General features: G+C 34.3%; 2 protein-coding genes across 2 annotated transcripts; one reads left to right on the top strand and one right to left on the bottom strand.

Moving 5' to 3' along the window:
* Positions 1-4,434: 4,434 nt before the first annotated feature.
* Positions 4,435-10,768, top strand: LOC100789459 (nijmegen breakage syndrome 1 protein). The gene is made up of 13 exons (XM_041013364.1): positions 4,435-4,447; positions 4,580-4,844; positions 5,027-5,109; positions 5,329-5,459; positions 6,195-6,241; positions 6,366-6,474; positions 6,696-6,782; positions 7,723-7,894; positions 8,992-9,452; positions 9,686-9,747; positions 9,862-9,961; positions 10,082-10,134; positions 10,640-10,768. The coding sequence occupies exons 1-12, from the start codon at positions 4,435-4,437 to the stop codon at positions 10,130-10,132; spliced, it is 1,581 nt and encodes a 526-aa protein (XP_040869298.1). The 3' UTR covers positions 10,133-10,134; positions 10,640-10,768.
* A 1,525-nt stretch (positions 10,769-12,293) lies between these two features.
* Positions 12,294-13,360, bottom strand: LOC100778798 (LEA domain-containing protein). The gene has a single exon (NM_001252948.3). The coding sequence runs from the start codon at positions 13,289-13,291 to the stop codon at positions 12,524-12,526; it is 768 nt and encodes a 255-aa protein (NP_001239877.1). The 5' UTR covers positions 13,292-13,360; the 3' UTR covers positions 12,294-12,523.
* Between the last annotated feature and the right edge of the window lie 223 nt (positions 13,361-13,583).

The following is a 13,583-nucleotide window of genomic DNA, read 5'->3' as shown; positions in this document are numbered from 1 at the left end:
TGCGAGATTAAGATATTTTTTCTTTTAAAATTTGAGAACCAGAATTGGATTCACCCTAAATTTTAAAGACGATAAACATAATTAAGCCTTTCAATAAAATAATAATCACATGAATTTTGTTTTGGATATATAGAAAGTAAGTAAAAACTTAGGTGAGGATTGCAAGTGATGCTTTTGGAAAAACTAACTATTAATTCATGTCCCTGTTCTAAAATAACTAGTGATAGATAAAATAAATAAATTATCCTATTGTCTCAATTACATGGAGCATACCATGTGCGCTGTGGTGTGTTTGCAGAATGCAGAGTAAAGAAATAATTACGGTGCAGTGGGCATGGGTACTGACTGGCCCAATAATAGCCCACATAGACTCAAAAGTAAGAGAATGGCAGACCCACTCAACCATACTCAATGTCTGTGTAAATCCTCAAGGTTGTTTGAACCCCTTCATTTTTGTACTAATTTATATGCTACTTTGATGAAAGCAACAACCAAATAAACATCTAATATTTGCAACATCATGTGTATATTAGGTGGTACACGGAAGCAAGACTAGAGGGTTTGGGTTTAGCAACGAAAGTCTCCTATTTTCTTACTTTATAGCAGCAGCTAGCCAACATATTTGAGCCTAAGAAGTCTCTAGAGCGATTTGCATGGGCTAAAACTGCTGCATTGCTTCAAACACTCAGGTCCCACATAAAGGATGAAGAAACTAACAGTGTTTTTCTAGAACAACAGCATTAACGGACGAGACCACTCAAACAAGTAACTAATTAAACATGCCATTCATAGCTTTGTCCTATCACACATGTTTTGTACTTGCATGCCTAATTAATTACGAGTTCCTTATGGTTGCTAAAAAATTCATGCTAGCTTTGTTAGAAGATAATAGTCTGAAATAGAATTTTTATAATATAAAAGTTTTAGATTTAATATTATTCAAGATAATATATATGTGAAAATGGGTGGGGGGGGGGGGGATTGTTGGCTTTGGTACTGAGCAAGTAATTTTGGTACGAGATGATTCTGCTCGTAAGGAAGTTTTAGACTATGTGGAGAAGCAGGCTCTTGTTTTAACCATTTTAGAGTGCAAAGGCCTTGACTTTCGGGTTGTGAAAGAATCTTATCTAATTCATTTCTACTTTGTATATTATGTATATTTTTTAATGGTCTTATGTGTCTTTTTCCAGGATGTATTGCTGTACAACTTTTTTGGCTCTTCACCTTTGAAAAATCGATGGGGAGTGATATATGAGTATATGAAGGAACAAGAAATGTTGGAACCTACAGAACTTAAGTCGTATCCAGATTTTGAGGATCTTTTATTATTATTTTCCAATCAGAAATAGAATTGTCCTTCCCTATCCTATGCTGACCTTTAATTCAAACTTTTATCAAGTGAATCAATAAAGTAAAACACCAACTTTGATTAGAGAACAACATTAAAAGTACTTTAAAAAACCGCATCTTAAGTTTTGTCTTCAGACTACTATCATAGTATTAGTTCATGAGTAATGAAAAAAGAATAGTTGGGTGTATCCAATTCTTGCTAATGTTTGCTTTGAAAAGCAAGATTCTCTTCACATTATTATTTTGGGTGGTAGTTCCACCATACACACATTTTAGCATAACAAAAGTAATTAATTCATCATCTACCTTCTGAATGGAGCTTGGAGATAGCAGCAAGAAGAGCAGGTTTTCCTCTTATGAGAAAGTAGCAGCCATAAGCTTGGTGGTTCTAGCTGTGGCTTCTCCTCTCTATATAGACCATAGACCAGAGAGTGACTTGGAAGATGAATAGGTGGGGTGGGGTTTGAGAGGTGGGGTGGGGTTTGAGAATCAAATGTCAGATGGTAAATAGGGAGTTTATTAGCCTTTTGTCTTTGTCTAAGCTAAGTCACTTCCTTTCTTTGTGAGGCATCCACTAACCAAACCATTCAGCTTCATTGATTTAGGTAAGCTTCAATTTTATTCTGATCTATGAATTTTAGACACTACAGCCCCTAATCTTGTCAGTCATAGTAAGTCTCATTTCACCAGACTACATAGTATTAATCCCATCAGGACGAATCTAAGAATAAAACAACTAAACTAAACCTCAAACTTTAGGTCCATTGACAAAAGAAATTAGTTTTTCTTAGTTATTATAAGGCAAAAAGGCATCATATGTTGGGAAGAATGGAATCCACCATCTAGCAACTTTTAATTTTATTAGCTAACTATTCAGACATATATAGGGATAACAGATGGTCACTACAAGTAGAGACTACATTACAAAAGGAAACAAGGCAGTCACATCTTCTCAAACAAGAAAAAGGACAATCACATCATCGAATAACACAAGCTTAACCTACCTAAGTAAGTAATTAACTCGCTAACCTGTTTTCTTTGAAGTCAGACCAATGTCTTTGTTGCCGACGTTGAATCGAAAGCCCTGCCGGCAATCCTTGATTCAGAAGCGAAATTTGTAATAGAATCAATATATAATAAAAAAAATAGCAGAATATAAAAAGCATTCTTTGATACTGCATCCTTTGATAAAATGTATTTAATCTTTTGGCCTCATAATGCTCAGAACAAGTCATGAATCGATTGATAAACACCAATGAATGTACACGAACACGAAGATACTTGAAATCATGAGCAGGTTGACAAAGAAGCAGTAAGGTACATAAACTATATCAGAAAAAAAGTAGATATTTTCTTTAAAAAAATAGTAGAGACTGTGAATATGGGGAATTTTTGCAAACAATAATATAGAAAGATTTATTTTGGAAATATAAAATCAGGCTGAAAAAGCAATGACTTTACCCCACTTGCAGGTAAGGTTGGAGGTCGCAGCTGCTTGTCGTTGTCCACGGTTGGACTCCCCCAACTTACGAATGATGAAATCAACCTGACCGATGGAACCCTCCCGACGCTGGGAAGGTTGAAGTCGTCAGAGGGAACGAAGAGGCTGTGGAACAGAATCAAGCAGGGGTGAGGTTTGAAGAAAGGGCAAGAGGTGCTGAGCTTTCAACGCGAAAATGATGACCGTGGGTTAGAAGAAAAACCTAGAGGCGCTGATGTTACACTACACACTTTGTCGTGGCCGCGACTAGGTTTGAAAAAAAAACCTAGAGGCACTGAGGTTTTAGGGCGAAAAGGCAAGAGGTGCTTCAACCAACAGGACGTGCTGACACTAGGGTTAGAAGCTACAACCAAGGTTTAAGCGCGAAAGGGGAAAGAGGTGAGGTTCAGCGCGAGAGATTTGTTTTAATCCAAACCAATTAAGACGGTTTTTTTAAAAACCCGTCGTAAAATTAATTGTACATAACATTCTAAGGCGATTTTATATAACCGTCTTAGATTTAATGTTGTAAAAACCACTTATTGTTCGAATAATTACAAAAAAACCACCGCATAACTTTCTAAGACGTTTCCCCAGCAACCGTCGTAGTGCTCGTGTCGTAAAATACCATTTTTCTAGTAGTGAGCATAAGTTGTAAATTAATTTCTCTTTCATTATTTGTATTGCCTTGCATTCTTATGCAATAAAATTTGCATTTTATTGTTGCAAAAGATATACAAAGGCTATGCTCCAAATTAATGTCATCCTATTCCAAGGTGTTTTCTATAAAAAAAAAAAAAAAAGAAGATAAATTAGATAATGCAAGGGAAAAGGGTGAATGAGAAAGAAGGAAAAAAAAAGTCCTTACAATCACAATAAAACAGCAGATAAAGGTGTAAACTTATTATTCACAACTTTTGCAGTGTAATAGCAAAAACTTTGTGGGGCATGCTTTTGGGAAGGTTATTTGTTGGTACTGGAATGGGACTTGGTCCACCTGTTGCAGCTCTTTATGTGGCTGAGGTATATTAGATAATACCACAATTTGTTTTCTGTTTTCTCTACCATTTCCGTCCACTTGTAGCCCATGCCAGATTTTCATCTACAACTACCAAGCAGAAGAGAGTTGTTTCCATCAAAAACTCAAGATTAATTGTTATGTGGAGGCCTAGGAATCATTTCTACCTCCAGAACTTTGAAGTTTGTACCATAAATTACAGCCATGCCTGTCATTGTCCTGATTCAGGAACAATAACAGAATCATTATAAAGTATTGGTGCAGTTGAAGCCAATTAACTGAAATGAAAGCAGATACAATACGACAACAAAAAAAAACCTTATCCCACTGGATGAAGTCAGTTACATGGATCAAATGATGACATTCGACAGTTTTGGCTCAATTTAAGACCAAAGTTTCAGAGGTGTTATTACCATGAGATCCCTCTTGACAACTTCCTCCATCGTCCTTCTTGGTCTCCTCTCCTCCTTTTCACAGGACTATAAAACCATGCAACTGAAATAAAAGCAAATAAAATAACATAATTTTAAAGCTAAAACTGTTTTATCCCTATAGAGAAAAGTGAAATGCTGGTGGGCTTTTAGGAATGGATGTTTATGGTAATTTGCTGCTTTTTTTCTATGTTTTTTTTTTCACATTTTAAAAGTTTTTTCCTGTAATAATTACTCTTTATTGGTTTTTTGGGATATCGTGATGATGCTTTGTATAAACTTGCTACTAACTTCTTACAGGTTGTGATGTAATAATCACTAAAGATAAAGGGGTTTCTAGGGTTCACGCAGAAATAGTTGTTAATACAATGAACCCGGTAAATCCTTTACCAAATGAACGTTCTCATTTGTCACACAGTATACATATTAGAGATTGCTCCAAGTATGGGACATTTATTAGCAAGAATGATGGGGCCAAGAAAAAAGTTCATGAGCTACCAAACAAAGATACAGCATTAGAGGATGGTGACCTTGTTTCTTTTGGCACTGGTACTGCTACCTACAAGTATGTTAACTATCTCTTCAGTGTGCTTCTATTCCTTATTTTGTGTCATTGACTTTTAATTTTTAGAAAATACTGTTGCAGTACTTTTCTAGATTTGGGTTTGTGTAGGGACATGCAATCTCATTACATTTGTCTGTTTCCTACTTATGTCTGCTTAAATGCTTGCAAATTTAATCTGACAGGTTTTGCCATGTACCCCTCGTTTTTTTCATCTGTTCCTCAAATAAAGTGGATCGATCCCTTGAAGAGAAAATTTCATCAATTGGTCAGTGGGGAAAAAACTTGTGAGGGTTCTTCAGTTCTTATAATTCATGAATACATGTGTTGTAACATGAGTTATTCAAAAATCTTATGCCATGTTGTAACATGAGTTATAAATTTACTGTGCTTTTCTCTTTAAACAGGAAAAATAATTTTGCTTGAAGCATTAGACTCTTGTCTTCATGTGAATCTGAATATTGACCAACTTTTACTTTCAATATAGGTGCTGGTATTACTCATACCTTAGGTGAAGGGTGCACACATGTGCTGGTGGATCAACTCATGCCATTGAAGAAGGATCTTGTTGATGCTGTTGTGACCAAAAAATCTTGTGTTCTCAAAAATTGGCTTGAGGTATAGAAGCATTTAGTTTTACGTATTGGTTCTTAAATTTAAATTGTACTATTAATTTGTTACAGTCAAGTGATCACTCGTATTCATAATTTAATGACATGAAAGTTAGTTGCTTACATATTTGTCATTTGTATTTTATGCTTGATTGTTTTGTTATTTTTTAACATCTTAAATAAAATCTTTTAAGATTGACATAGCATTTTTCTACAATAGAATAGGTTGTGTAAAAGGGGAGTTGATGTAAATGGATATAATGCTGCAAGATTCTTTTACAGTTTACCCACAGCAATAATATATTTGGACCTCTGCTACCTTCCCAAATTGTAGGAACAATTTGCTAAGAATCAATTCAGAATTAAGTTACAACCACAATCATAATTTTTCATTTAGCTTGTGGGCTATGTTCTTTACATAAGAGTCTCATGATCTTATCTACTTTAAAGATTAGAGTAATGCACTATGAGTCTACAACATTTTACATGTTTGCTAGTTATTTTGTGTTTGCTAGCAGCATAGACCCTGAATTGTACATCATCATTTGTGTTCTGAATCCTTACCAATGATAATAGTGATAAAACTCATTTATCATAACAACTAATCAAGCATAAACCGTTATCTAATTTATAGTCTAGAAGTGTGAAGTTTGATTGAAGGGCTTAGTCTGCAACCAGTAGAGAACCTTTTCTCTCATGTTTAAAGTCTAACTTGTGTCTGTTTGTTCCCTTCCCTGCATAGTTTTTTGCAAAAAAGAACATTAGCACTGAAATTCCTAGCTGTCATTCGTGAGTATTGCTTTGACTTTGGAGTTTGGTTCTGCTAGCTTTATATTCCATGACCTTGACACCAGTTAAATAAAGCTTTCTTTGTCTTCTTTTTCTTCTCTACCCCCTCTTCCTTGTCAAGCAGATATATTCCAACAGTGTCAGTGGAAGGAGAATCTATTAAAATTGCTGACCCCAGAATGCGTGAAGATTGCTTGAAAGGATACACTTTTTTGTTGGAATCTGAGCATTTGGTATTTGTTACCCAAAGTATTTTATACTCACTCTAAAACCCAACTTGAGTATTATAGTACACATTTTCTGTACTTTATTCTTGGATTTTTTTTTAATGTTCACATGTAAGTATGCAGAAACAGATTGCAGGGGTTATAGAAACTATAAAATGGAATCATCTTGATACTCTTGGAGCATAGTTCATCTTGACAATATTCTTAATTCTTTTTCTTGCTTGCAGTATAAGTTTGGGGATCAGCTAAAACCTTTATTGGAAGTGGCTGGTGCAAAAGTTGTTTCCTCTGAAGATTTTTGTTCAGATAGCCAAGTTTGTATTTCATTTCTTTCTTTTCCAGTTATGAATTCTTTCTGTACTTAGTGAATGATATAGTTTTGATTAAGGAACTAAGGGAGGATATTAACATTAAAATTGAGCTTTAGAGACATGTTGAACTCAAAGGGTTTTTAGCTCGAGTACAAACAAGACAGAGTATATGCATAATGCATTGCAATTTTAGTGAGGAACAAGAGGAAATTGGCTTAGAGGTAAAAATTGAAGATGTCATATTACACTATTCCAAGTTTAAGTATATTGGTTCAATATCATAAAATAATGGGGATATTTAGATGTCATACATAGGATATAAGCTAGGTGGTTAAAATAGAGAAATGCATCAAGGGTTATTTGTGACTGCAAATTACCTATCAGTTCAAAGGGAAGTTTTATGGCATTACTATATGACAAGCTATATTCTATGGTCGTGAATGTTGGGCTTTAGAGGGACAATGAAAGAAAAAAAGTGGGAGTAATAGAAATGAGAATGTTAAGATGAATGTATGACCACAAAAGAAAAGACGGGATACAGAATTGTTGTATATGAAGAAATATTTGTGTGGCACCTATGGAAGTAAAGATGATAGAAAATTGGTTAAGGTGGTTTAGACATGCAAAAAAGGCCATTGTTGGCACTAGTGGGGACTTGAGGAGAGCAGTTTGTATGATTTTAACCCTGTGGATAGAGGTAGAAGGAAACCAAAAAGCACATTGTAGAAAACTATTAAAATAGATTTCATGATGATCTATATATCCCTGAGAATTTGATTTTGAACCAAGTCCAATGACGACGTATGATCCCATTCCCATCTAGTCGACTTCATCTTGACCACACTGATTTCAATATTTTAGACATTAGAGATATTCTCAGGCAGATTATCTTTACTTAAAAGTTATGTACTTCGGTACGGTAATTCTCATTTATTTCTTGTAGGGTACAGATTATGGAGAGGATAATCGTGTGGTGTGTGTCATCCCAGGAGGACCAGCATGCAAGTCTAATCTCTTCAATAAACTAAGTTCATTGCTTAGAGTGACTGAGATGGATGTAATATGTGCTGCTTTCAGTGGACAGTTAGATCTGTCTATTTTGAAATCACCATGCTGTAAGTATTCTTAATATCAATTCTCAAGTAATGTATTTGCACTGTCCAAAACTTTTGTTCTATTCCCTATAAATGAAGTACCTAAATCAGTATTTCAAAATTAGACTGTTTTTCTTCACTTTCTTATTCCTTTGTTTGCTGCTGCTGAATGTAAAATGGTGTTTGAGACTCGAATTCCACAACATGAATTATTTCTGGTTTATTGGTACTAATAATAGGTTCTGTTTTCTGTTTGCTGTTTTATGCAAACAGAAGATTCAATTTTTCAAAGAAGTTAACTTCCATTTATATATAATGATCATTTAATATGAATGTGTTTAGCTCTGAGCTCACTTCTTCATGATTTCATTGTAAGTGTGATTTGGGTCTCAGAAAGAGGGGGATGGGGAGAAAATAACATTATGGCATTGCCAACTTTTCAAGAAATTGCCTATTACACTGACCTAGGCATATAGTTGCTCTGGTTTAGAAGTTTTAATTTGCATCTTCTCTGATGTAGCTTCTCTGCTAGGTTTTTCTTAATCAAGATATCCTTTCATTAAACCTAGTAACAAAAATGCATACATTTGTAGGAATGAGATGAACACTTTGAAACTTAAGATCAGTCTAGATATCTGAATTTCTTGATCACTTCAGCACTGAATACACATGTGTGCACACACTTGCATATAATTACATTTTATTAAAGAAAGAAGAAGCATTGGCACAAATCAGAAAATAAATATCTAATTACAGGTAATAAATCAACTAACAAATGCAGAGATTCTATAATACAATCCCTCATTGTAGGGGTTAAATCAACGTATTATGTCAAATAAATCAGCATGTTATCTTGACAGTGGCACATATTCCTTTTGTTGTGGAGTGGACAGAATATTGATAGAAAGGGATAATTTAAAGATTGGCATGGTTAATGCAATACTTTTTTCAAATAATGAAACAGTTAGTTATTAATCCAATGTTGAAAGGGGAAACATGTAGTTTTTTAAAATGTTTCCTCAAACATATTTTTCATTTGAAAAGCTTAAATTTAAACTCCATGCTTAGTGACAAAATCTGCACACCAGTGAGTTAACAAGCTCTGCGTGCTGTTGCAGTACTAGTTTCATCATCATGCTCTACAGATGAGACGATTGTAGCAGATTCAGATACTGAAGTTGAAACAGCCACACCAGCCCCCTCAAATGATGCATTCAGCAATGGCAATAATGTAAAATATGGAAAAACAGAAGAATTATATGATGATTCTGACCCTTTGGATAAGAGAAAACATGAAAGAATAGAGGCATCCTCAGATGATGTTTCAACCAGATTGCATGACATTAAACATGCAAAAACTGAAACATCCTTGGATGGTGCTTCTGCCAGATCACATTCTACCAGCTTCAGGAATGCTAATGATGGTATCAAAATAAAGAAAGGCATGGTTGATGATTATGAAAGTGGAAATTCAGATATGGTTTACAGCCAATATTTAGTTGTTCGAGATACAAACATTTGTACTATCATAAGTACTGCACCAAACAGCAGTGTTCCAAATTTTAAACACTTCAGAAAGGTATGTGGTTTTGGTGCCATATGTCTTGCTTACAAGGAGCTTATCAATTATCATAGAAAAATGAAACCTGACATGTTTTGGTTTTCTGATTGAATTTTGTCTGGCATCTATATTCCAACAAACCTTATTGCTTCGTGCAATGTTTTTTATTGAATTTTAACATATATGATTAGTGTCACAGTTCAAGAAACATGTGCCTAATCGGTCCAGTTTTCTTTTAAATGGAATGGCAGGCACAAACTCAATCCGGTAATAGCTTTGACAATCTTGTTCCATTTGGAAAATATCCATACAAGTAAGAGTAATATTAAATCTGATGTTATTTCAAACAAAAATCTAGCTAGTCTGCACTTCATTTCTGTTCTCCTAGTGATAGGTTATGTTATATTTCATTTGTTTTCTTCCCCAGGGACTCTGACTGTGGGAACGAGGATGTGACTGAGCTTGTGAAGAAGGAGAAAAGGCAAAAGAAAATGGAAGCTATGGCAGATGACATGTTTCATAATGAGGTGAGTCTAATACTCTTCCCATACCCTCCCCAAAAGAGAGAGAGAGAGAGAAAGATAAGGGCTATATTTAATCTTGACTCGTTGAGTATCTATCTTAACGTTTTACATATTGCGCTGCAGGCAAGAAAACGAGGCACTGTTGGTTCTCTTCGTGGCATTCTTACTTCATGAAGGTAATGTCATAACTTTAAATTAGTGAAAATCTTTTTGTGCTTTCAAGTTATCAAAATAATGTTTTAATCAGTAATATGACAATGGTCTGATGTGATAAATGCCTGAAAGTATAACCACTTGTCATTACGCAGAGGAATGAAAAGAGATCTATGCTTTTTTTCATTACCGAGTTAGAACATAAAAGAAAGATTGGTGGCACTATTTAGCAAGGCCATTTATCCATTTTGGTTAAGCATACTGTTCGTCATGTATAAATACGGCATACAAATTAAAACTTGTGGTTATACTTTCCGGCATTTATCATGTGGTTATACTTTCCGGTATTTATCAGTAATGTGATAAATGTCCGGCATGTGTTCAACAAATATGATTTACACATTTTTTCAGGTTACCGTACAAATTAAATCCGAAAAGTATAACCACAAGATGCAACAAGACTGGTTAAATGTTAAATAATAATAATAATAATATTTTGTGCTATACTGTGCATGTTTTCCTATGAAGTGGGCATGGTTCTATGCTATAGCAGAGTGCTTTCTCCAAAGATATGGCTTTGAAGATACTGCACATTTTTTATGTGTTCCAATTGAAGGTTAAATCGTTCACTTGTCTCTGTTTTGATCGAGAACGAACACTCTTCCAGTTATCTTTGAAGGATCTATCTAGTTTCCCTTGTTAGCATATGAAGTAAACAAAGTCTTTCTTTTGGACAGTGAAATACCATATAATGTGATGTATTGATATAAATCACATTTTTACCAATTTAATTTGTATGGCAACCTTTGCTTATAAAAATAAAATTGTATGCTAACCCTGAAAAAAATGTGTAAATCAAATTTATTCTCCTCTTGCAATGTCAGACAGCATGTTTCTGCACCTTTCCTATTCTTTTGGTGCGTGTGTACAACAATACAAGAGAAGAGAAATGAGAACTGCACCCTAGTTAAACGTAAAAAAGTGAGACTAGTAATTCTATCGAAAAATGATTAAAACACATTTCAAGCTACCTTTTTACGTCGTTCAATAGTTTTTTTTAAGATAATTATATTTAGTGTAAAAGTTTTTTACATTATTATTCAATCCTAAGCTATCATTTAAATTAAAAATTATTCATTTTTATAATTATTAGTTATGTATAAGATAACTTTTAATTGGTTGATAATGTAAAAAATTTAATAAAATATCAAAATTTAACTTATTAATTAACAATGTATAAGTTGTGTCCTAGTACAAAAGAAGTTTAACTTAATTGATTGAACAATATGTTTAAGTGTTGTAAACTTTCAATACTATGTTCAATTTTTATGGATAATTTTTTGTCATAGTTTACCAGTTGATGATCCATTAATCAAGCTAATAAATTGAAAATGAACTAGTTTTTGTAATAGGGTAGTTTTTTTTTTCCTGAAGAAATTGATCTATTGTGAGCATCCTAATTCTTACATTGGTATCGAATCTTTAAGATAGTGTTTCTACTTGCTGACCTAAGATTTTAAGCCGGGTAATGAAGATAGGTAATACATCTTAATCACTATATCAACGATAACCTTGATAAAAATTATTAATCGAATATTAACGCAATCTGATACTAATAAGATGAAATAATTGAATAGATATAGAAGTGTCTTTTTCATTAATAAATTTAATTCCCTTTTGACTAAGATTAGCAGCCTTAAGCTATTCATATTTATAATGCTATTGAGTTCGTAAGGCTTTTGAAGTTTGGTCCGAATCAGTGTACGAAACGAGGTGATATCTAGTACAGTATCTTGTTGATATCTCGAGTATACTTTAAGCCACCTAACATCAAAATCAGTTGTTAGAATTACTTATCTCTGATTAGATAAATCAATTTAAACGTGTAAAACAAAATAAAAGATTGAAAACGAGTACGCGGCTTCTCTTATTTCTTGGACATTGAGTTAGAACAGTCAAAACAAAGAGTGCAAAATCGTGTTAATATTTAACCTTTGTTCAAAAAATCTCTTCATGCCAAGGAGGCGAAAACCATTTAAAGTCGTAAAATCAACACTACAAATTTACATTTTATATTTTACATGAACATACGAAAAAATATCCAAAAAATTGTTAGCTATTGTCTCATGTGAGTTCAGATCTAGTCTCTAAAAGTTTAACAATATTCAGCATTAAACATGTAGGATATCAATATATGCTATATGTAATAATATGTAGGAAAACTGGCTGAAAAACCAGAATCAAAAGTACAAGAACAGTATCTCAAAGTGGTGATGGAAATCAAGAGAAAAATCCATCTATAAAGAAATCTCTATGAGAAACCATAAAAGAAACGAAACAAATTAAATAGTAACAAAGCAATTAGCATATCCTCCTATAATGAATATGCTATATAATGATAAGAAAAAAAAATCACAGCCTAAACCTGAATTTACAACTACTACTCTGAATTCTGATAGAACTATTAGCACTAAGGCTATCCACCACAATCTTGCACCTAACCCTGAACTTGATTTTGAACAGCTTCAACTTCCCAAGCTTGATCCTCACAGGCTGCTTCACCTTCAAATTGAGAGGCACATTCCCACTTTCTTGCAGCTGATTCTGAAGGGTACTTTGCAAGCCGGTAGCATCCTGCGTTTTCCCAGTAAGAGGGATGCTAAGCACCGTGGTGTTGCGGTGACCTTGGTAGAATTTTGGCAAAGACCCTTCACACAATTTTGTGTCCATGTACCAAGCACTTATGTGGCTGCCACCCCTATAGTCTATTCCAATTTTTTTGTTGGGGTTTCTGGCGGTTATTGTCAAGTTGAATGTCACTGATAAGCTGTTGTTGTCTGCAAGATCAAAGTGTGTGACTCTAAGTTCGTCCACCGAGTACTTTGGAAGCTTTGGCCTGAAGACAAGGTAGAGTATTCCAACAGTGATGCCAATTGCCACTATCAGAATCAGCAATATGCTTATTAGCCAACAGAAGAACCTGCAGCAGCAGCTTCTTCTTTTCTTCGGTGGTGGCTTGGTTTGCTTCAGAGGAATGTTTTGTTGTTGTTGTTGTACTACTACTCGTTGTGGATCACCTGCATCAGATTTGGACATGCTCCTTGGCACCAATGGTGCTGAAGGGTGGTTTTGTGCCTCAACATCATGGTGCACAGGGTGAATTTTCTGAGGGTCTGCCATAATATCAATTTGGTTCACAAAGAAGTTATGTTTGAAGTTTGTTTTGGTTGATTTTTTTTTCCCTTTTGTGTGGTGTTAAATGTTAATATATATATATATAGAGAGAGAGAGAGAGAGAGAAGGTTGACATGAACATGTTTTGGATGAGCAAGTCATGAAGAAATAATGGTTGAAGCCTTGGCTTGAAGCATCCTATTGTTGACTTGAATGGCCAAAAGTATAGCTATCTTTAGGGTGAGTATTGATATTCTGTTCTCATTCATATGCCACATGTAGGGTGAATATTCAATGT

The sequence above is a fragment of the Glycine max genome, chromosome 2 (assembly GCF_000004515.6).
Source record: "Glycine max cultivar Williams 82 chromosome 2, Glycine_max_v4.0, whole genome shotgun sequence".
Classification (NCBI taxonomy): Eukaryota; Viridiplantae; Streptophyta; class Magnoliopsida; order Fabales; family Fabaceae; genus Glycine; species Glycine max.
The sequence above is the reverse complement of the archived record's forward strand: the minus strand, read 5'-3'. Positions and strand labels throughout refer to the sequence as shown.

Coding starts and splice junctions, on each gene's coding strand:
- LOC100778798 (NM_001252948.3), bottom strand. CDS start 13,291: ATGGCAGACCCTCAGAAAATTCACCCTGTGCACCATGATGTTGAGGCA.
- LOC100789459 (XM_041013364.1), top strand. Junction 6,242..6,365: donor GAAATTCCTAGCTGTCATTC/GTGAGTATTGCT, acceptor CTTGTCAAGCAG/ATATATTCCAACAGTGTCAG. Junction 7,895..8,991: donor TATTTTGAAATCACCATGCT/GTAAGTATTCTT, acceptor GTGCTGTTGCAG/TACTAGTTTCATCATCATGC.